We start from the raw sequence: 18,968 nt of genomic DNA, 5'->3' as shown, positions 1-18,968 counted from the left end.
TCCTTTTTTTTTTTTTTTGGTTTCTTTTTTGGTGTTAGGTGAAGCTGTATTTTTTGTAGAGCAACGGCTAACTTAGCGTGCTCAATCTGCTTGAACTATGATTAAAATGGTGACAAAAGTTGAAAAAGTGATGTCAATTCCCCTCCTCAGATGCTTCAACCTATACTTGTATTTCGGGGAAGAGGCCAATGCTTTTGACTAAACCTAACCGTTGGGTTATTTGCAAGAAGCTTCCTTTTGGGGTTTTATATTACATCTATGTACAGGATGCACTAATGTTTGAATGGCTAAAAATGTTTAATCCAGTTATCCTGATACATATAGAATTTTCGATAATTGCATTGTGTTTTAATTAGTGGCGAAACTAGGATTTTTAAATAATAGGTTCATAATATCAACTAAAAAAACTTCATTGAGCTATTTCATCGAGCACCTAGTAGGCACTTGCCAATTCCTGTAAGCATATGCCGAAAGTTTATGCCAACATATGTCGACAACTACTATTGTTCCTAGCTTGCAGAGGGTAGGTGCATGATACTATGGAGTAATATTGAAGGTTGTCAAGGCTTTTTAGCTTAAGGTATTTCACCGAGCACATGGTGTGCACAATAGATTGCATAAGAAAAGAGAAAATGAAGACAAATGTGATAGAACAAGTAGAAGAAGAAGGTTGTAATTTAGTTTGCCTTAACTGTTTATAAGGGTCATATATAATACACAAACAAATTTACAAGAAGTTTTTGAAGTTATTGGGGTCAAGGGTAACCAATGACCCCATGCTGGCTTCGCCACTGGTTTTAATGATTGCATGAGATTTAGTGAAATGGTTTTCTTCTAACCCTGTTTTTCCACTCAAGGTGCATTTTTATGAGTTTCACCGTCACATGAATGATTGTCGATGAATGTGATCCGATTTGTTTACTCTTAAATCTCAAAACTTAAACTAATTCAATTGCAATTAATATAAGTGGTAAATGGTAATGGTCATGACAATTGAAGGATAGCGAGCAAAATGCACTCTTCCATGCAACTAGTAACCTAATAGAAAGCAAACCAAAGACTCTTCATCAAGAAAAACTGTTCAAACCAACTAGAACATATCCAAATAGTATGTATAACATATACTATGAAAGCGTTGTCGGTATTGACTATGGTACGCACGAGAGGGAGAGAGATGTGAAAAGGTTTTGATAATTGTGAGATATATATTGCTGTTAAGTACTCTTTTTTTTTTTTTTTTTTTTTTTTTTTTTTTTTTTTTGCCATTGAAGTACTACAGTCTGGTTAAATTCCTCTTCACTTGTAAATGAAAAGTTTTAGGTTCGAATCTTGTGAATGACAAATTTGATACTAAATGAGGTTGCCCATTGTCTGATTTAGCCGAACTCCACCATCCTCTTAGTGTAAAATATATCGTTGTACTTAAAAAAATAAATTACTTTTCCTTTTTATATATAGTGATTATCATGGTATATCCGTGTACTAGTTTGACTAAAATTAGTTTCACTCAAGAATTGTGATTATCTGACGAAAGTCGTTGGATGGAGAAAAGAAAAAAAGGTAACTGAAATGAGTGGTGGGTGTTCACAACCCCTTTTACAAGTTTGCAGGTCCCTTGTCGACACAGCTGGTACTTGATTGTGATGGGTTGTTGAATTAAGGGTCTTCATGTTCCATCACAATTCACAACTTATCATCTTATTCTCATTTACTGTTCTTTTCTTGTCGTAAATTACGTAAATGGATTTAGATATGTTCTTGTATTTTGCAAGTCCATCGCCTACACCACATTGGTAGACTGGAAGTCACTACTTGGATATGATTGTTGTGTCGTTATTTCAAATTTTCTAAACAGCAAAATTGTTGTTAACAGTCTAAAATAGTCATTATTACACTCGTTGCTTTCTTATTTGTTTTTCACTAATAAGGAATACACGAGGTTTCCTATGGACTTTTCCAAATTTTAATGAAGCCGTGTAGGAGCAGATATAATGAATGCTTGAATGAGATGGCTAGCCGTGGAAATTCATATATCATAATTGATGAAAGGGACTGGAAGAGACAAGAGAGAGGCGATTGGCAATCCAAGTGAGGCTGACTTACTATTTGCGGTTTTTTTTTTTTAAATACTAGCGATATTCTTAACTAATTCATCTATCAATTTGTTCATTGATTCACATCTATTTAGGAAATTGCAAGAGAGATAGACAGAGACAGAACCCCAAATCCCTAACAATGTTTGCATCTTTTAAGGTTCTTATTGTTTGGCACGATTGGAGGAAGGGACATAATTTGTTATATTTTTTCCACTATTTGTGTCTGTATCAAGAATCGTTCCTTAAATTCTAAAAATGGCATAATGTGTTTACTCAATCAAAGGGAAGCAACACTTAAACCTTGGGTCTTTCGCTTGGTTTTCAGTTCGGTTGTGAGGACAGTGGTGCGCCTGAAAGATACAGAGAGAGGCGGAGTCGCCTACCCCATTTCAGTTCCCAAACAAAAACACTTTCTTTATATTTTGCTTATGTCCTTCTATGTAATCTTGCAATAGAATAAACTTTATCACTAAAGCTTTCATTAAAAAGTGGATGAAAAGTTAGACAATATAGTGGACTTAATAACACTCATTACTTTTTGCGTTTTTTTTTAGGTGTTAGGTGAAGCATGTATTTTGTGTATAGCAATGGCTAACTTAGCGTGCTCAATCTGCTTGAAAAAGTGATGTCATTTTCCCTTCTCAGATGCTTCAACCCAAGCTTGTACTTCGGGGAAGAAGTCAATGCTCGACTAATGTTTGAACGGCTAAAAATGTTTAAAGGAACAGGTTATAGATTAGGCCAGAGAGCTAAACATGAAAGTCGTCTGATGGAGAAAAGAAAAAAAGGTAACTGAAATGAGTGGCTAGTGTTCACAACCCCTTCTATAAGTTTGCAAGTTCTTTGTCGACACAGCTGGTACATAGTTGTGATAGGTTGTAGAAATCCATATGCAGCGGATACTTTGAATTAAGGGTCATCGTGTTCCATTACAATTCACAACTTACTATTCTTTTCTTGTGGTAAATTACAAAAACGGATTTAGATATGTTCTATATTTTATTTGAACGAAAATGAATATGGATGTTGAGTCGTTATTTACAAATTTTTCTAGACAACAGAATTGTTATTAATAGTCTAAAATAGTCGTTGTTACGCTTGTCGCTTTCTTATTTATTTTTCACTAATAGGAAATACAAGAGATTTCTATGGACTTTTCCAAATTTTGATGAAGCCGTGTTGGAGGAGATATAGTCATTGCGTGAATGAGATGGCTAGCAGTGGAAATTCATAAATCATAATTAATGAAAGGGATTGGAAGAGACAATAGAGAGGCAATTGGCAGTGCAAGTGAGAACGATTTACTATTTGGGGTATTTTTTTTGTAAATACTAGGAATTTTTTAAATTAAATCATCTATAAATTTGTTCACTGATTCACATGTATTCACGAAATTGCAAGAGAGGTAGACAGAAATCCTAATTCCTAACTCTGTTTGCACCATTTAGGGTTCTTACCGTTCGACTCAACTGGAGGAAGGGACGTGATTTGTTCCGTTTTTCCCACTCTTTGCGCCAATATCAGAAATGTTTCTTAAATCCAAAGAATGGCGCAATATCTTTGCTCAATCGAAAGGAAGCAGCACTTAAGTCTCGGGTCTTTTGCTTGGTTTGGAGAGAGGCAGGGCTGGGCTGCCTACGTCACTTTGGTTCCCAAACAAAAAAACATTTTTTTTATATTTTGCTTATGTCCTTCTATGTAATTTTGCAATAGGGTAAACTTGTTACGAAAACTTTCATTGAAAAATGGGTGGAAAAATAAGACAATATTATTGACGTAGGCCCCCGTTTGGTATTGCATTTTTAGAGTAAAGACTTCTTCGTTAATTAGTAAAAAAAGTGTTTGGTAAAAATAAAATTTTATGCTTAAAGCAATGGTCTATAGACAGTAATTTTTATAAAAAACGGTGCTAAGCCTTTAATACATATTTTAAGTCTTGTAATACCCTCATTAATTTTTCAAATGACATTATTTTCCTTCTACATATATTTATGTCTTATCCCCTTGAGAACAAAGTAACTGCCACCATCTATCACTACAATCACTAGCCTTACATTATCATTGCCATTACCACCACCATCATAGCCACCATAATCCTCACCACTATTGTCGCCGCCACCACTAGCATTAGAATTGCCATCACCACCACCATCGTTGTTGTCACTGTCGCTATAATCATCACTACCGCCACAACCACAACCGCCAGCACTGTTGCCAATAATTCTGCAAACATTTTAACTTGTGCACCCGAACCACCACACCTCATTATTGGCAACACCACCATACCCTTTCAATTATTGTTGCCATCATCATCACCACCATTGGTCCCATTGCCACCGCCACTACTAATGTCATCACCTTCACCACCACCGTCAAGGCCAAAAAAGGTAACTAAAATGAATGGCAGGCGTTCACAATCTCTTTTACAAGTTTTCAAGTCCTTTGTCGATACAGCCGGTACCTGGTTGTGATCGGTTGTAGAAATCCATATGCAGCGGAGACTTTGTACAAATGGTCTTCATGTTCCATCACAATCCAAAACTTATCATCTTATTTATTGTTCTTTTCTTATGGTAAATTAAGAAAACGGATTTAGCTATGTTTTATATTAGTAGCGATATTTTAAACTAATTCATCTGTAAATTTGTCCATTGATTCACATGCATTCACGAAATTGCAAGAGAGATAGACAGAGACAGAAGCCCTAATAAATTAAACTTTCTTTATATTTTACTTATGTCCTTCTATGTAATTTTGCAATAAATTAAACTTGTCACTAAAACTTTCGTTAAAAAGTGGGTACAAAAATTAGGCAATATAGCAGACATAATAGCACTCCTTATTTTTTGGTTTCTATTTTGGTGTAAGGTGAAGCATGTATTTTGTGTATAGCAATGGCTAACTCAGCGTGCTCAATATGCTTGAATTATGATTAAAGTGGTGACAAAAGTTGAAAAAGTGATGTTATTTCCCTTCCTCAGATGCTTCAACCTATGCTTGTATTTCAGGGAAGAGGTCAATGCTTGACTAAACCTAACCCTTGGGTTATTTGCAAGAAGCTTCCTTTTGGGTTTTATACATTATCTCTGTACAGGATGCACCAAGGTTTAAATAGCTAAATATGTTTAAGCACAATTATTAGATACATTGATGCAATATAATTTTTTTGGCAATTCCATTGGGTTTTAAAGATCGTAAGAGATTAAGTGAAATCATTGTCTTCTAACCCCAGCTTTTCCACTCAAAGTGCATTTTTATGAGCATTACTACCACATGAATTGTTGTCGATGAATGTGATTAGATTTGCCTAGTACTTAAATCTCAAAACCTAAACTAAACCAATCATAATTAATATAGTGGTAATGCTCACAACCACTAAGGATCGTGAGCAAAATGCACTCTTCCATGCAACTAGTAACATAGTAGAAAGCAAACCAAATGCTCTTCAACAAGAAAAATTAATGAAATATACTAGAACATATCCACATGGTATATATCAGGCTCACATGTTATATTATAAGTGGACAATCTAATTTATACTTTAGAATAAAACATTAATAATCAATCCACGCACTGTATGAGAGAATCAGTATATCACGTGTCTGTGTTCCAGTATACTACAATATCCCTTCTTCTTTCTTTGAAAGACAAAAACAAGTGAAGCCCCAACAAAATACGTGTTTGTATTCAGTTAGTGGCGAAGTCAAGAATTATAAGGGGAAGGAGCACAATTTAAAAGGGTAAGGGCCCACAAAAAAAAAATGTAGACAACCAAATTTACAAATCCGTAATCGGGTAGCATTGCAATTAGTACATCTCAAACATAAACACAAACACAAATAATGACAACCCCCGACCAAAGAACAATATTGTGAAAAACAACAAAAGCAGAGAGACAACATAAGACTAAATTCATTAGACTGAAAATGGTACATGGAGACTGAAAGAATAAGAGGGAATGCACGTTAAATCAGCTCCACATTCAACCCATTTTCTCTTCCCTTCATCCAATCCGTACAGTTGCAACCTCCTAATCAACTTAGAAATTATAACAAATGACAATCACCAGCCATATATGTATACATTGAAAAACTCACCTTAAATACATCATCACACAAACCTAATCAGATCATCAGTTAACCACACAGGCTGCTATTTCTTCACTTTAAAGATTCTATGTTCTTAATCAGCTCCTCCAGCTTCTTCATCCTCGTCTTCTTGTTGTACTTTTATGCGCAAACGGAAGCTAATTTTAACAAAGTACCAATATCAACGTCGTAGGTGAAAACTAAAATAAACAATCTCAAACTAACACAAGAGATTTACGTGGTTCGGCGTAAAGCCTACATCCACAAGCGAAGCACGGTGAGGAATTTCACTATACAAACGGAGATTACAAAAGAGTGTTTAAACTCTCACAACCCAAATCCCACAAATTACAAACCTTCAACCAAACGAGTAGAAAACCCAAACAAACTGAGAAGATTCTCCCAAATTGCTCTCTAACTCACAAATTGACTCTCACCAAATTGCCACAGATGAATGAGCCATGCGTTTGCCACGCACTCATGATTCCAAATGGTGATCCCCACCCAAAACCCAAATAGAGAAAACTCTCTAAACTAATGGTGAGGCACACAAAATACACTAACCCTAAGGTCCTATTTATAGTGCATAGGACTTAGGTTACAATAAGAATCTTAATAGGAAGTAAATACAAATCCTAATCAAACAAAATCTCTCCACCAAGGAAACCAACTAAGAAGTCAAAATCCAAACCCAAATAGGATACCAAAACCAAATACGTAACACAAACCTAATTCTTTGCATCATCCTAATTTTGAGCCGTAAAACCCAACACTTCTCACTTTCACTCACCGGCTGCATCAAATGTAGCATGAAAACAAAACAATCTCAAAACGTTGAATTATATAAACACTTTGTTTTTACTGAATCGAAATATAATAACTAGCATTGGTTGAGAGTTTGGACAGGTTGAACTCCTAACCAGAGGTAAGCCCAAATTTTGTAGGGTTGGTAATTTGTCAAAGCAGGCTCAACCATGCTCACTCTAACTCCGAACTGGCCAGACTGGTTCGGGTTCAACCCATCCATGAAATTGCAAGCCTAGCTATGCCAAGTAAAAAATTGTTTAACAAAATAACCTCCATTAGCTTTGTGATAAGCTGCACTTTTTCTCTGTTCTTTTCATTGAAAAACTCAAGTGCAACTCTGTATTTCTTTTTCTGTGACAAGTTACAAACCCAAAATTCATCACGAACACGCACGAATTGATCCATAATTGCATATGCATAGCAGTAAACATTAACATCAAAATGTGGTAAAAATCCAGTTGTGTTACCTTCTTCTGGCAGGTATGTCCTAGTGGCTTTAACTCTTTGTTAATCGCATCGATCTTCTTACCAACTTCTGAAACATCCTTCCTCATTGGATCTGAGAGCCCTTCAAGCTCCTGGAAGTTCCATAATTTCCGATAAAAAAGAAACTAATCATCTACTAATTGCTTGCAACCGATTCAAAGGCTATATTTCTGGTTTAACCAGCAATTGATGAAGCACATGGGACACAGATATTTTCAACAAGGCATCCTTGGACTTATATTCTTGTCGCAAACATAAACAAGTGACCAAATAAAACCTGACCATATGACAAATTTGAGGGGTCCATATTTTGTTGTGTACAGAACCCCAGATTTACAAAAATTCTGGAAATTAGTTAAAACAAAAATGGAATTACTTCCATCAGAGTTCATGGCCTTTGTAAATACATAAACCAAAAATTCAAAAACAAAAATATAAAAAAAAAATTAAGTTGAAAAAAACCCAATTTATCTTCATTTCATGTAAATTGATCAAATTGATCATAGTTTTTGCTCAACACAAACAGATCTACTCTACGATCCTTGTAGAGTAGACATTAGGTGGACAACTCTTTGACTATGTCATTAGACACATTACAAAAGCTTACTTTCCATGAGCTTTGCATGTAACTCACAAATTCCCAACTACATGTGTCATTTGTGTGTCCTCCGCTTTCATTGCGTAATCACTACATTAACCAAATCCAAAAAAAACAAAAACGTGACTCTCTCTCTGTCTCTCTCTATGGGTTTCTTACTACACAAAAATATCCCAAATTAAAGCATGCCACACATCATCACATTGCTATTATATGAAGTATATTTCTCATTGGCAAGTAATATACTCTCCTTAGCCCAAGAGGATATGAAATTGGTTGAGAACACTGTTCCAGCCATTTGGATCAATAAGCTCAAGTTTGCATGGTACAAAACCCTAAATACTCAGACATATGAAATCCAATCTTCCACTTTACAAATCACATATGGGTAAAATAATGGCTCTGAAGAGATTGGAAGAAGTAAAAGGCTTTAGAACAAAAATATACCTGAGGTGCCAAAATATGGAGTTGAGGAAGCGTTTTCTTCTTATTTTTAGGGAAGAAGAATGCATTTGGACCCATTTCCTAACCCTGCGGTTCCACACCAATAGTTAGATGATTAGTTAATTGACTGTACAAGTCAGCACTATAGTTAGTAAGTTCGTTTGTACTTGGTTAGAGTTGTTAGGCTTTCTCTTATAAAAACATAGCTGTGTAATCTTTCTTTTTAGTTAATACAAGTCTCATATTCCTCTCTCTAAACTCTCTCTCTCCAAGCTCTCTGTGTTCATCTTTCTTTTGATTTTCTCTTCAATTCTCAAATATTTCAAGGTAGTAAACACCTATAACCCATAAAAAATTTTAGTGTCGTTCAAAATCACAAATACACAGATAAATTCAAAAACAGCAGAGATTAGTCAAAAACACCTGAGCGGCACCATATTGGCTGTACTAAATATAACAGTACCCCAAATTTATGGTGGAATCAAATTTATGTATATAAATTTACGTATATTTTTTAATGACACTAGAGATTAATTCTGAACTTATGGTACTATCAAATTTATGTATATAGCATACCTATATTAGTATGATTCTAACTTACATCTGCTTCTTATCAAAAAATTTATAACATAAATTTCAATATGTGTGCTTACAACGCAAAAATTTTCGTGTCGTTTCGTAAATTACAAATAATTCACTAATACTTCATACATGGAGCGGCGAACCACTTTAGTTGGGTTCTCTTGGCACAGATTTGAGTTAAAAAGTCAGAAGAATTCTAAAATCAGCATCAGACACTTTAGAACAATTTGACAAAATAGGGTGTGGATGTGTTCTAATATTCCTTTCAACAAACAACAAAAAGTTATCCCCTACATGAAAAAATAACAAAAAAAAAACAGTTGCTATTTGTACCTGACTAAAACGTTATCCCCTAGATACTTTACCCCAATGCCTCATGAGTACAAATGCATTCTAAATTTGAACCTGACTAAAAGTTGATAAAAGGCTGGAATTTCGGGTCTTCTTTCACTTCCGGCTGCTTCTCTTTCTTAGTCTCTTTTGCAGCTTCCTGCAGAATTGAATAGATAAAGAGTGATTTACGATCAGCATCACATCAAACTGGCAACATTTGTAAAATAATTCCAAAGTTAGTGGATGGAAGTCATGAAACAAGAAAAGCAAGAGTACCTTTTTTGTCTCCTTTGGAGAGCAACTGGCATTTGATCCGAAAACAAGTTTTCCCTGAACCTAATAACTGGTAGCTTGTGAACTAGATCCTGTAGAAGGTTGTGCATTTCCATTGGTGACTGCAGGTTTCTTGTCTTTGGATCCTAAGGAAGAAACCGGTGCTGGCTTATATTTCAAAGGCTTCCCATCCAAGCGTCTTCCAGATCCAGTAAAAGGGTTAAATTTAGGTTCAGCATTAGCAGGATCCTCTTCAACTGCAAGAAAATCAGAAACTCATACAATTCCTTTCTGTCTTCTTTTTGGGCAATGGAACACTATTATGTTGAAATACATAATAGTATTCAAAATTAACAGGACTACAAACTACGTAATTTCTGTGCCTTGAAGTATGCCTCTAGAAGTATGTGCATCAATTAAAATGTATAATGCCTACGTCCAAATACACAAAACATTGAATTCCATTACCTTGTTGTTATTGACCTCTTTCTCAGTCGGAATCGCCAGAGCTTCGGAACCATCGTCCAGAACTGTGGAGGAAGAGACAGTCAACCAGGACCACTTCGCCTTCACGCACCTGAGGCCGGAGGTGAAGCGGAGGGTCAAAATTATAATATATCATATTAACGGATTCTCAGACACATTTCATCGAACACCTAGTGAGCCACGTTCCCATATGCTTTCTTGTAAGATTAATTGAAGAACAATACTTAGTTTTTGAACAAAATTAACTTCCAGATGAGTAATTTAACAGAAAAGAAGCAACAAAAAAAACCCAGAAATCTTTAATTGAAGAACAGTACTTAGTCTTTGAACAAAATTAACTTCATGATGAGTAATTCAACAGAGAAGAAGCAAAACGAAACCCAGAAATCTTTTTAAAAAAACAAAATTGTCTATAAGAACTGAATTTATACCACCATCCATTATATGACAAAATGCAGGCTACACAAATGTCACTGGAAAATCAAGGGTAGCAGCAAGCAACTTTATTCTCTAAAAGCCCTTTCCAAAAAAAGCAAAAAATAATATAATTCCAAACCAAACAAATCAAAAACAGGACACGCAAATAAAAATTTCATATATTTGCTACTAAATCCGTTTTTCTGATTTCATTTCGAATTCACTGGAACAAAAAATACATAAATCCATAAAAAGTAAAAAAAAAAATACCCAAATGAAAAAAAATATTAATTAGAAGCTTTCAACTGAGAGATTACATGAAGAGCGGAAAGTTTCAGCAAGCGAGAATAGAGATGAAGCCCCCATCCCTCTACTAATTGCTAGCAAATGATCCAACGGTTATATTTCTGGTTTAACCAGCAGAAGATGAAGCACATGGGCATCCACAAACATAAACAAGTGACCAAATCAAACCTGACCATATGACAAGTTTGAGGGTTATGCCATCTCAAAAAGTTTAAACTTTGTTGTTGAAATTTCTCAGCTAAATGTGTTCACTTACCCATAATACAATTTAAAAGGATGAAAAAATAACAACAAAACAAAGAACACAGGCACTTTACCCCAATGCCTCATGAATACAAATGCATTCTAAATTTGAACCTGAATAAAAGTTGATTAAAGGATAGTACTTTTCTTATATGTATTTGTACCAGCCAAGGTCAACAAAAAATATTAATGAGCAATCCAAAAAGTAGCCAAAACCACTTCAGCCATATGCATCATGAAACACATTCTAAGCTATCTGGACAGACTATCTAGAAATATTCTCTGATATACTGTTGCAAAAATGCCTCTATAACAAGCACAAAACATTGAATTCCGTTACCTTGCTGTTATTGACCTCTTTCTCAGTCGGAATCGCCAGAGGTTCAGAACTGTCGTCCGGAACTGTGAATGAAGACACCGTCGACCAGGTCGACGTCGCCTTCACGCACCTGGGGCCGGAGCTGAAGAGGAGAGTCAGAATTATAATATATCATATTGACAGATTCTCAGACACATTTCATGAAACACTAGTGTGCCACGTTCTCATATGCTTTATGATAAGATTAATTGAAGAACAATACTTAGTTTTTGAATTAAATTAACATCCAGATGAGTAATTTAACAGAAAAGAAGAAAAAAAAAAAAAAAAAAGAGAGTTTTAACGAAAAGCCCATGGTACTGTTCACTTTAACGAAAAACCACATTTTTACACTAAAAAGTCAAACCTGGCACTATCAGTTTATCCTTTATTTTGTCCTTATCATTAAAACTCAAAGTTTTCGAGGCATTTTCATTAGTTTTACTTAAAAAAAAACCCACAAATCTTAATTGAAGAACAATACTTGGTCTTTGAACAAAATTAACTTCCAGATGAGTAATTTAGCTGAGAAGAAGCAAAAAGAAACCCAGAAATCTTGACAAAATTGTCTATAAGAAATGAAATTACCTTGAACGGAGCTCGCTGCAAACAACACAACCACTCATTAACACGTTCAACCCCATTTGCACATAAACAATTTGAAAGATTTGAAAAAAGAGAGCAAAGAAAAAGCTTATATAAATCATCATATGATTAAATGCAGGCTGCACAAATGTCACTGGAAAATCAAGGGTAGCAGCAAATTTCTCTAAAAGCCAAACCAAACAAATCAAAAACAGGGCACGCAAATAAAAATTTCATCAATTTGTTTATTAAATCCGTTTTTCCGATTTCATGTCGAATTCACTGGGGAAAAAAAATACATAAATCCAAAGAAAAAAAAAACTGTTATAAAAGGGTTAAAGTTTGAGAGATAACCTTTTAAGTGGTAGGTGCAAGGTAGATGTAAAATGCCACACTAAAATTATAGCACAGGCAGATAATAAATAAAGGCAGAGGAATTGATGATGTTACTGATATTTCTCTCTTGTTTTTCTTCTTCTTATCTTTTCTGTATCTTTTGATTGCAGTCGAGTGCTCTATTTATAGAGCAACTCGTATTACTACATTTGAAATTTACAACTCACTTTTTGACAAATGACATCCTGAATTCCCATAGTCAGTTTTCAAACTGACATGGGAATTGACTATGTATACGTTTAATTATAAACAAAGCAAATGTTAAATGCCAATCTATGAAGGCATTGAAAAACTCCACCAAAACACTGTGGGCATTCACTACCCATCAGCATTTTCAACACTCCCCCTTGGATGCCCACATATCAACATCAGTTGCCTCGTTAAAACCTTGCTTGGAAAAACCCAGTGGGAAAAAACCATAGCGAAGGAAAAAGAGTACAACTTTTCCAGGATCGTTGATATAGTGTCAAGTATGTTTATGTTGCCTCGTTAAAACCTTGATAGGAAAAACCCAGTGGGAAAAATCCTAATCGAAGGAAAAAGAGTACAACAAGCATGTATCATGGATACTCCCCCTGATATGTATCTCCCCCTGATTCCGCATTCTCCAAGTTTAGCTGTTTGGTAAGTCGACGTAATCCGATGCCTTACACTAACTTCTGAAATGTGCACTTTGGTAGAGATTTGGTGAACAAGTCTGCCAGATTTTCATTTGAACGGATTTGCCTGACTTCAATAACCTTAGCCTTCTGAAGCTCATGAGCACTGAAAAACTTTGGAGATATGTGTTTAGTCTTATCGCCCTTGATGAATCCTTCCTTCATTTGGGCAACACAGGCTGCATTATCTTCATGGATGACAGTTGGACTGTCTGTCTTCGAAGCTAGACCACATGAATTCCGAATATGATGGATCATTGATCTTAACCAAGAACATTCACGACTTGCTTCATGTAAATCAAGTATTTCTGAATGATTTGAAGATGTAGCAACTAATGTTTGCTTGGTTGAGCGCCATGAGATTGCTGTATCTCCATTCTTAAACACATATCCAGTTTGTGAGCGGGCTTTATGCGGATCAGAGAGGAAGCCAGCATCTGCATATCCAACAAGGACCTGGTCATCTGTGGAGTTCTTTGAGTAGAAGAGACTCATGTCTGTTGTCCCACGAAGGTATCGCAATACATCTTTGATACCCTTCCAATGGCGAATTGTTGGAGCAGAGCTATACCTTGCTAACAAGTTAACTGAAAAAGCTATATCTGGTCTAGTACATTGTGCTAAATACAACAAAGCACCTACTGCACTCAGATATGGTACTTCTGGACCAAGGACCAGCTCATCATCTTCTTTTGGACGAAATAGATATTTCTTAATGTCCAAAGAACGAACAACCATTGGCGTGCTTAGTGGATAAGCCTTGTCCATACCAAATCGCTTCAGAATTTTTTCAATGTAAGCTGATTGGTGGACCAAAATTCCACTAGCACAATGCTCGATCTGCAGGCCGAGACAATATTTTGTTTTTCCAAGGTCTTTCATTTCAAATTCGCTTTTCAGATATTCAGCAGTTTTATTGAGCTCTTCAGGAGTCCCAACTAGATTCATATCATCAACATATACTGCCACTATAGCGAATCCAGAATTGGATTTCTTAATGAACACACAGGGGCAAATAACATTGTTGATATACCCTTCTTTGATCAAATACTCACTGAGACGATTATACCACATTCGTCCAGATTGCTTTAGACCATACAATGATCGCTTTAATTTGATCGAGAGCATACCTCGTGGTTTATTACTTGTTTCAGGCAACTTAAGTCCTTCAGGGACTTTCATATAGATGTCAGTATCTAATTCTCCATATAGATATGCAGTGATGACATCCATAAGTCGCATGTCAAGTCTTTCTGAAACCACTAAACTTATTAAGTAACGGAACGTAATTGCGTCCATTACAGGAGAGTATGTCTCCTCATAATCAATTCCAGGTCTTTGAGAAAAACCTTGTGCAACGAGTCGTGCTTTGTATCTTGCGATCTCGTTTTTCTCATTGCGTTTCCTTGTGAATACCCATTTGTAACCCACGGGGTTTACACTAGGCGGGGTTTGGACTACTGGTCCAAAAACATTCCGCTTTTCCAAGGAATTTAATTCTGCCTGGATTGCATCTTTCCACTTAGGCCAATCCTGTCTCTGTTTGCATTCATCAACAGAGCGGGGCTCAATATCATCACTTAAGATGATTTCAGTGGCTACTGCAAATGCAAACATATCATCGATGATTATTTCATTCCGATCCCACAATTCATTTGTACATGCATAATTTATGGAGATTTCTTTGCTTTCATGTACTTCTGTCTCTTCAGGGACAGATGTCTCATCAAGGACATTTTCTTTTTCTGGAAGTCCAGAATGATGAATTGTGGATGTATCATTCATTTTCTCTTCCTGAATGATTTCATTTGGATTCAGTTGTGCCCTCGACTTTCTCTTTCGAGGAGCTGAATCTTTTGAACCTTGGGGTCTACCACGCTTCAGGCGTGCACCAGATGAATCATTTGCTGCCACTTTATTTTGTCCAACAGTGACATCAATTCTTGCAGGTGCATTTGCAGCTGGTATATGTGATTTTGTTACTTTCATAGCATCATTAAATGCATCTGGCATTTGATTGGCAATGCTTTGAAGATGAACGATCCTTCTCACTTCATTTTCACATTGAATGCTGCGAGGATCAAAATGAGACAAGGTTGGAACAACCCATATCAGCTCTTTCCGTTCTTCTGGAACGGTCTTTTCTCCCCCTAACGACGGGAAAATTGTCTCATCAAAGTGACAATCAGCAAAACGAGCTGTAAACATATCACCTGTCAAGGGTTCCAAATATCTAATGATAGATGGTGAATCTAAACCCACGTAAATTCCCAGTCTACGCTGAGGTCCCATTTTAGTGCGTTGCAGCGGTGCAATAGGCACATAAACAGCACAACCAAAAACTCGTAAATGGGAAATGTTTGGCTGATGTCCAAACACGAGTTGTACTGAAGAGTATTGATGGTTGGCTACAGGTCTCAATCGAACCAATGATGCAGCATGTAAGATGGCATGTCCCCATGCAGAGACTGACAATTTGGTTTTCATAAGCAGAGTGCGAGCTATTAACTGAAGCCGCTTGATCAATGCTTCTGCTAAACCATTTTGAGTATGGACATGAGGAACAGGGTGTTCAACATCAATGCCCAATGTCATGCAATAATCATCAAAGGTTTGAGACGTAAATTCACCAGCATTATCAAGTCGGATTGACTTAATGGGATAATCTGGGAACTGTGCTCGTAACTTAATTATTTGAGCAAGAAGTCTCGCAAAGGCTACATTCCGAGTAGACAAGAGACAAACATGTGACCATCGGGTAGATGCATCAACCAAAACCATAAAATATCGAAATGGTCCACATGATGGTTGAATAAGCCCACAAATATCCCCTTGAATTCTTTGCAGAAATGATGGGGATTCAGCATCAACCTTTAGTTGAGATGGTCTAATTACCAACTTCCCTTGAGAACAAGCTTTGCAAGGGTTATCATTTGAGGCAGCAATGTGTCTGCTCACTAATGGATGTCCATTAGAGTTGGTAATGATCCTACGCATCATGGTAGATCCTGGATGACCCAGACGGTCATGCCAAAGCATGTAAACCTTTGAATCAATGAACTTCTGGTTCATGACAGTATGTGATTCAATTGTCCTTATGTATGTATAATATAATCCACTCGACATACCATACAACTTCTCCAATATACGCTTCTGGGTATCATTGGAGGTAATGCATAAATACTCCACATTTTCTGCACTTTTTGTTTCAATGTGGTATCCATTTAGACGTATGTCTTTGAAACTCAACAAATTTCGAGTAGATCGAGTAGCATACAATACATTTTGTATGGACAATATTGTTCCATTTGGTAACATAATCTGAGCTTGCCCTGAACCTTGAATTACATCTGAAGGTCCTGATATTGTTGTTACCCCTACTCTTGTAAGTCTTAAGCTTGAGAAATACTTTCGATCACGAAGTATTGTATGTGTGGTCGCACTGTCTGCAAGACAAATATCTCCGCCATTTCTCATGTTCTGAGAATAACCACAATTTTTATCCATGCTCTCTGAGTAAGAGAATCAGAATTAAAAGCAAGCTATAACAAGAAATTTACATGCCACTTTTATTGAATCTGAAAGTACTACAAGTTCAGCATAATAAAAGTATATTAATGATTCAATCGGACCGATATACTTCATTTCCCCTTTCCACAATAAATTCTGGAACATCTAGATGAGTTGTGTTCAACTGCCCTGATAAGTCGAACACTGGATCAGGTATATCCATTGGTCTAGCCTGGTCAAGAAAGTTGGTCTCGACACCCTTCTCCTTGAGGGAGGCTTGATACAGATCCACTAGATGTTTTGGGGTATGACAAGTACGCGCCCAATGCCCATTGCCACCACACCTATGGCAGGCTCCTTCAGAGTTTCTAGGAGCATTGTTCATATGAGCTTTGCCTTTGTGGCGATTCGCATTTTTGAAGCTCGGGCCTGAATTATGCCTCGGAACCTGGTTGTGAAACTGAACTCCATGGTTCTTGCCTTTCTTATTCCATCGACCTCGCTTGTGGCCACGTCCTCGTTTATGATTATCACCACCAGAGGATGTGGCGTTTACTTCGAGGGAAGCAGCATTCACTTCTGGGAATGGTGCAGATCCAGTAGGTCGGGAATGATGGTTTTTCATCAGGAGCTCATCATTCTGTTCAGCTACTAAGAGCACAGATATCAGCTGGTTGTACTCAATGTAGCCTCGCGCTCTATACTGCTGCTGCAGGAGCACGTTGGAGGCATGAAATGTGCTGAGAGTTTTTTCCAGCATATGCTCCTCAGTAATAATATCCCCACAGAGCTTCATCTGAGAGGTAATTCTGAACAATGCAGAATTATATTCTGCCACTGACTTGAAGTCTTGGATCCTCAGATGAGTCCACTCATAGCAGGCCCTTGGAAGAATCACCGTTGTCTGGTGATTGTATCTGTTTCTTAAGGCATTCCAGAGGGCTAACGGATCTTCAACCGTTAAGTACTCGCTTTTTAGCGCCTCATCAAGATGACGGCGAATGAAAATCATTGCCTTTGCCCGATCTTGAGAGGATGAGTTGCTCTCTTCCCTGATGGTATCTCCAAGATTCCCTGCTTCCAGATGAATCTTGGTATCCAGTACCCAGGTCAGGTAATTCTTCCCGGTAATATCCAGGGCAGCAAATTCAAGCTTCGCCAAGTTCGCCATTTTCTTTTCTGAAAGAAAATGAGATGTGTAAGAACTTGCAATAATATGTATTCCTGGAGGAATATGATGTTATAACTTCTGGTTCTTACAATTTTTCATTTTGATCTTCAGGCCAAAATGATAAGCACTCGAAACTTCTGGCTCGAGATTTTCAGGGTGAATGAGAAGGGCGATCGTACCGCACCATTCTCATTGAAATAATGTAATATAGAATGGACGATTATTCCGCACCACTCAAGTAGCAGGAAAATTAAATATGCAGAGCAGCGTGGGCGATTATACCGCACCACATAAATTGCAATGAAATTAAACAGCAGGTAAATTCAAATATGCAGGGTAGGGTGTGCGATTATACCGCTCCACCTAAAAATTACAGTAAAATTAAATCTGCAGTCCAAGATAGGCGATGATACCGCACCGTCTTGGATCGCAGTAAGAATAAATTTGCAGTTCAAGATGGGCGATTGTACCGCACCATCTTGGATTGCAGTAGAATTAACATAAATAAATACTGAGTTAGTAATCAATCTCTACACCAAACAAGTAATCAAAGATGTATGTAACCGTTAGTTGGAGGACTATGAGCAGACACGGAGCAAACAATTCGTCGCGAGGGTACACGGCGCAGTTGAGGCAGAGGAAGAAGATGAACAGTAAAAACCTTAAAGGAAACATTTTTTTTTTCTTTCTTTCGTTCGTTCGGCGAAGAGAGATGAGAGAATAATTATATATAGAGACTCGTGCTGATAACGTGTTATAAAAGGGTTAAAGTTTGAGAGATAACCTTTTAAGTGGTAGGTGCAAGGTAGATGTAAAATGCCACACTAAAATTATAGCACAGGCAGATAATAAATAAAGGCAGAGGAATTGATGATGTTACTGATATTTCTCTCTTGTTTTTCTTCTTCTTATCTTTTCTGTATCTTTTGATTGCAGTCGAGTGCTCTATTTATAGAGCAACTCGTATTACTACATTTGAAATTTACAACTCACTTTTTGACAAATGACATCCTAAATTCCCATAGTCAGTTTTCAAACTGACATGGGAATTGACTATGTATACGTTTAATTATAAACAAAGCAAATGTTAAATGCCAATCTATGAAGGCATTGAAAAACTCCATCAAAAC

General features: G+C 36.7%; 1 protein-coding gene across 4 annotated transcripts; it reads right to left on the bottom strand.

The window, feature by feature from the left end:
• Positions 1 to 5,878: 5,878 nt before the first annotated feature.
• LOC137744146 (uncharacterized) lies at positions 5,879 to 12,417 on the bottom strand. Of its 4 annotated transcripts, XR_011069592.1 has the most exons (8): positions 12,106 to 12,417; positions 11,500 to 11,620; positions 10,928 to 10,990; positions 10,176 to 10,284; positions 9,711 to 9,964; positions 9,507 to 9,591; positions 8,523 to 8,606; positions 7,459 to 7,569 (listed from the first exon to the last, which is right to left on the bottom strand). XR_011069592.1 is itself a non-coding variant. In XM_068484016.1 (4 exons), the coding sequence occupies exons 1-4, from the start codon at positions 12,225 to 12,227 to the stop codon at positions 7,199 to 7,201; spliced, it is 498 nt and encodes a 165-aa protein (XP_068340117.1). In that variant the 5' UTR covers positions 12,228 to 12,417; the 3' UTR covers positions 5,879 to 7,198. The 4 variants fall into 4 exon arrangements, 1 of the variants encoding a protein (XP_068340117.1); XR_011069591.1 differs by having other exon boundaries at positions 8,523 to 9,591; XR_011069593.1 differs by having other exon boundaries at positions 8,523 to 9,591; positions 9,711 to 9,906.
• Between the last annotated feature and the right edge of the window lie 6,551 nt (positions 12,418 to 18,968).

This window comes from Pyrus communis, chromosome 9 (genome assembly GCF_963583255.1).
Source record: "Pyrus communis chromosome 9, drPyrComm1.1, whole genome shotgun sequence".
NCBI classification, from domain to species: domain Eukaryota; kingdom Viridiplantae; phylum Streptophyta; class Magnoliopsida; order Rosales; family Rosaceae; genus Pyrus; species Pyrus communis.
This window is presented reverse-complemented; position numbering and strand designations above follow the sequence as displayed.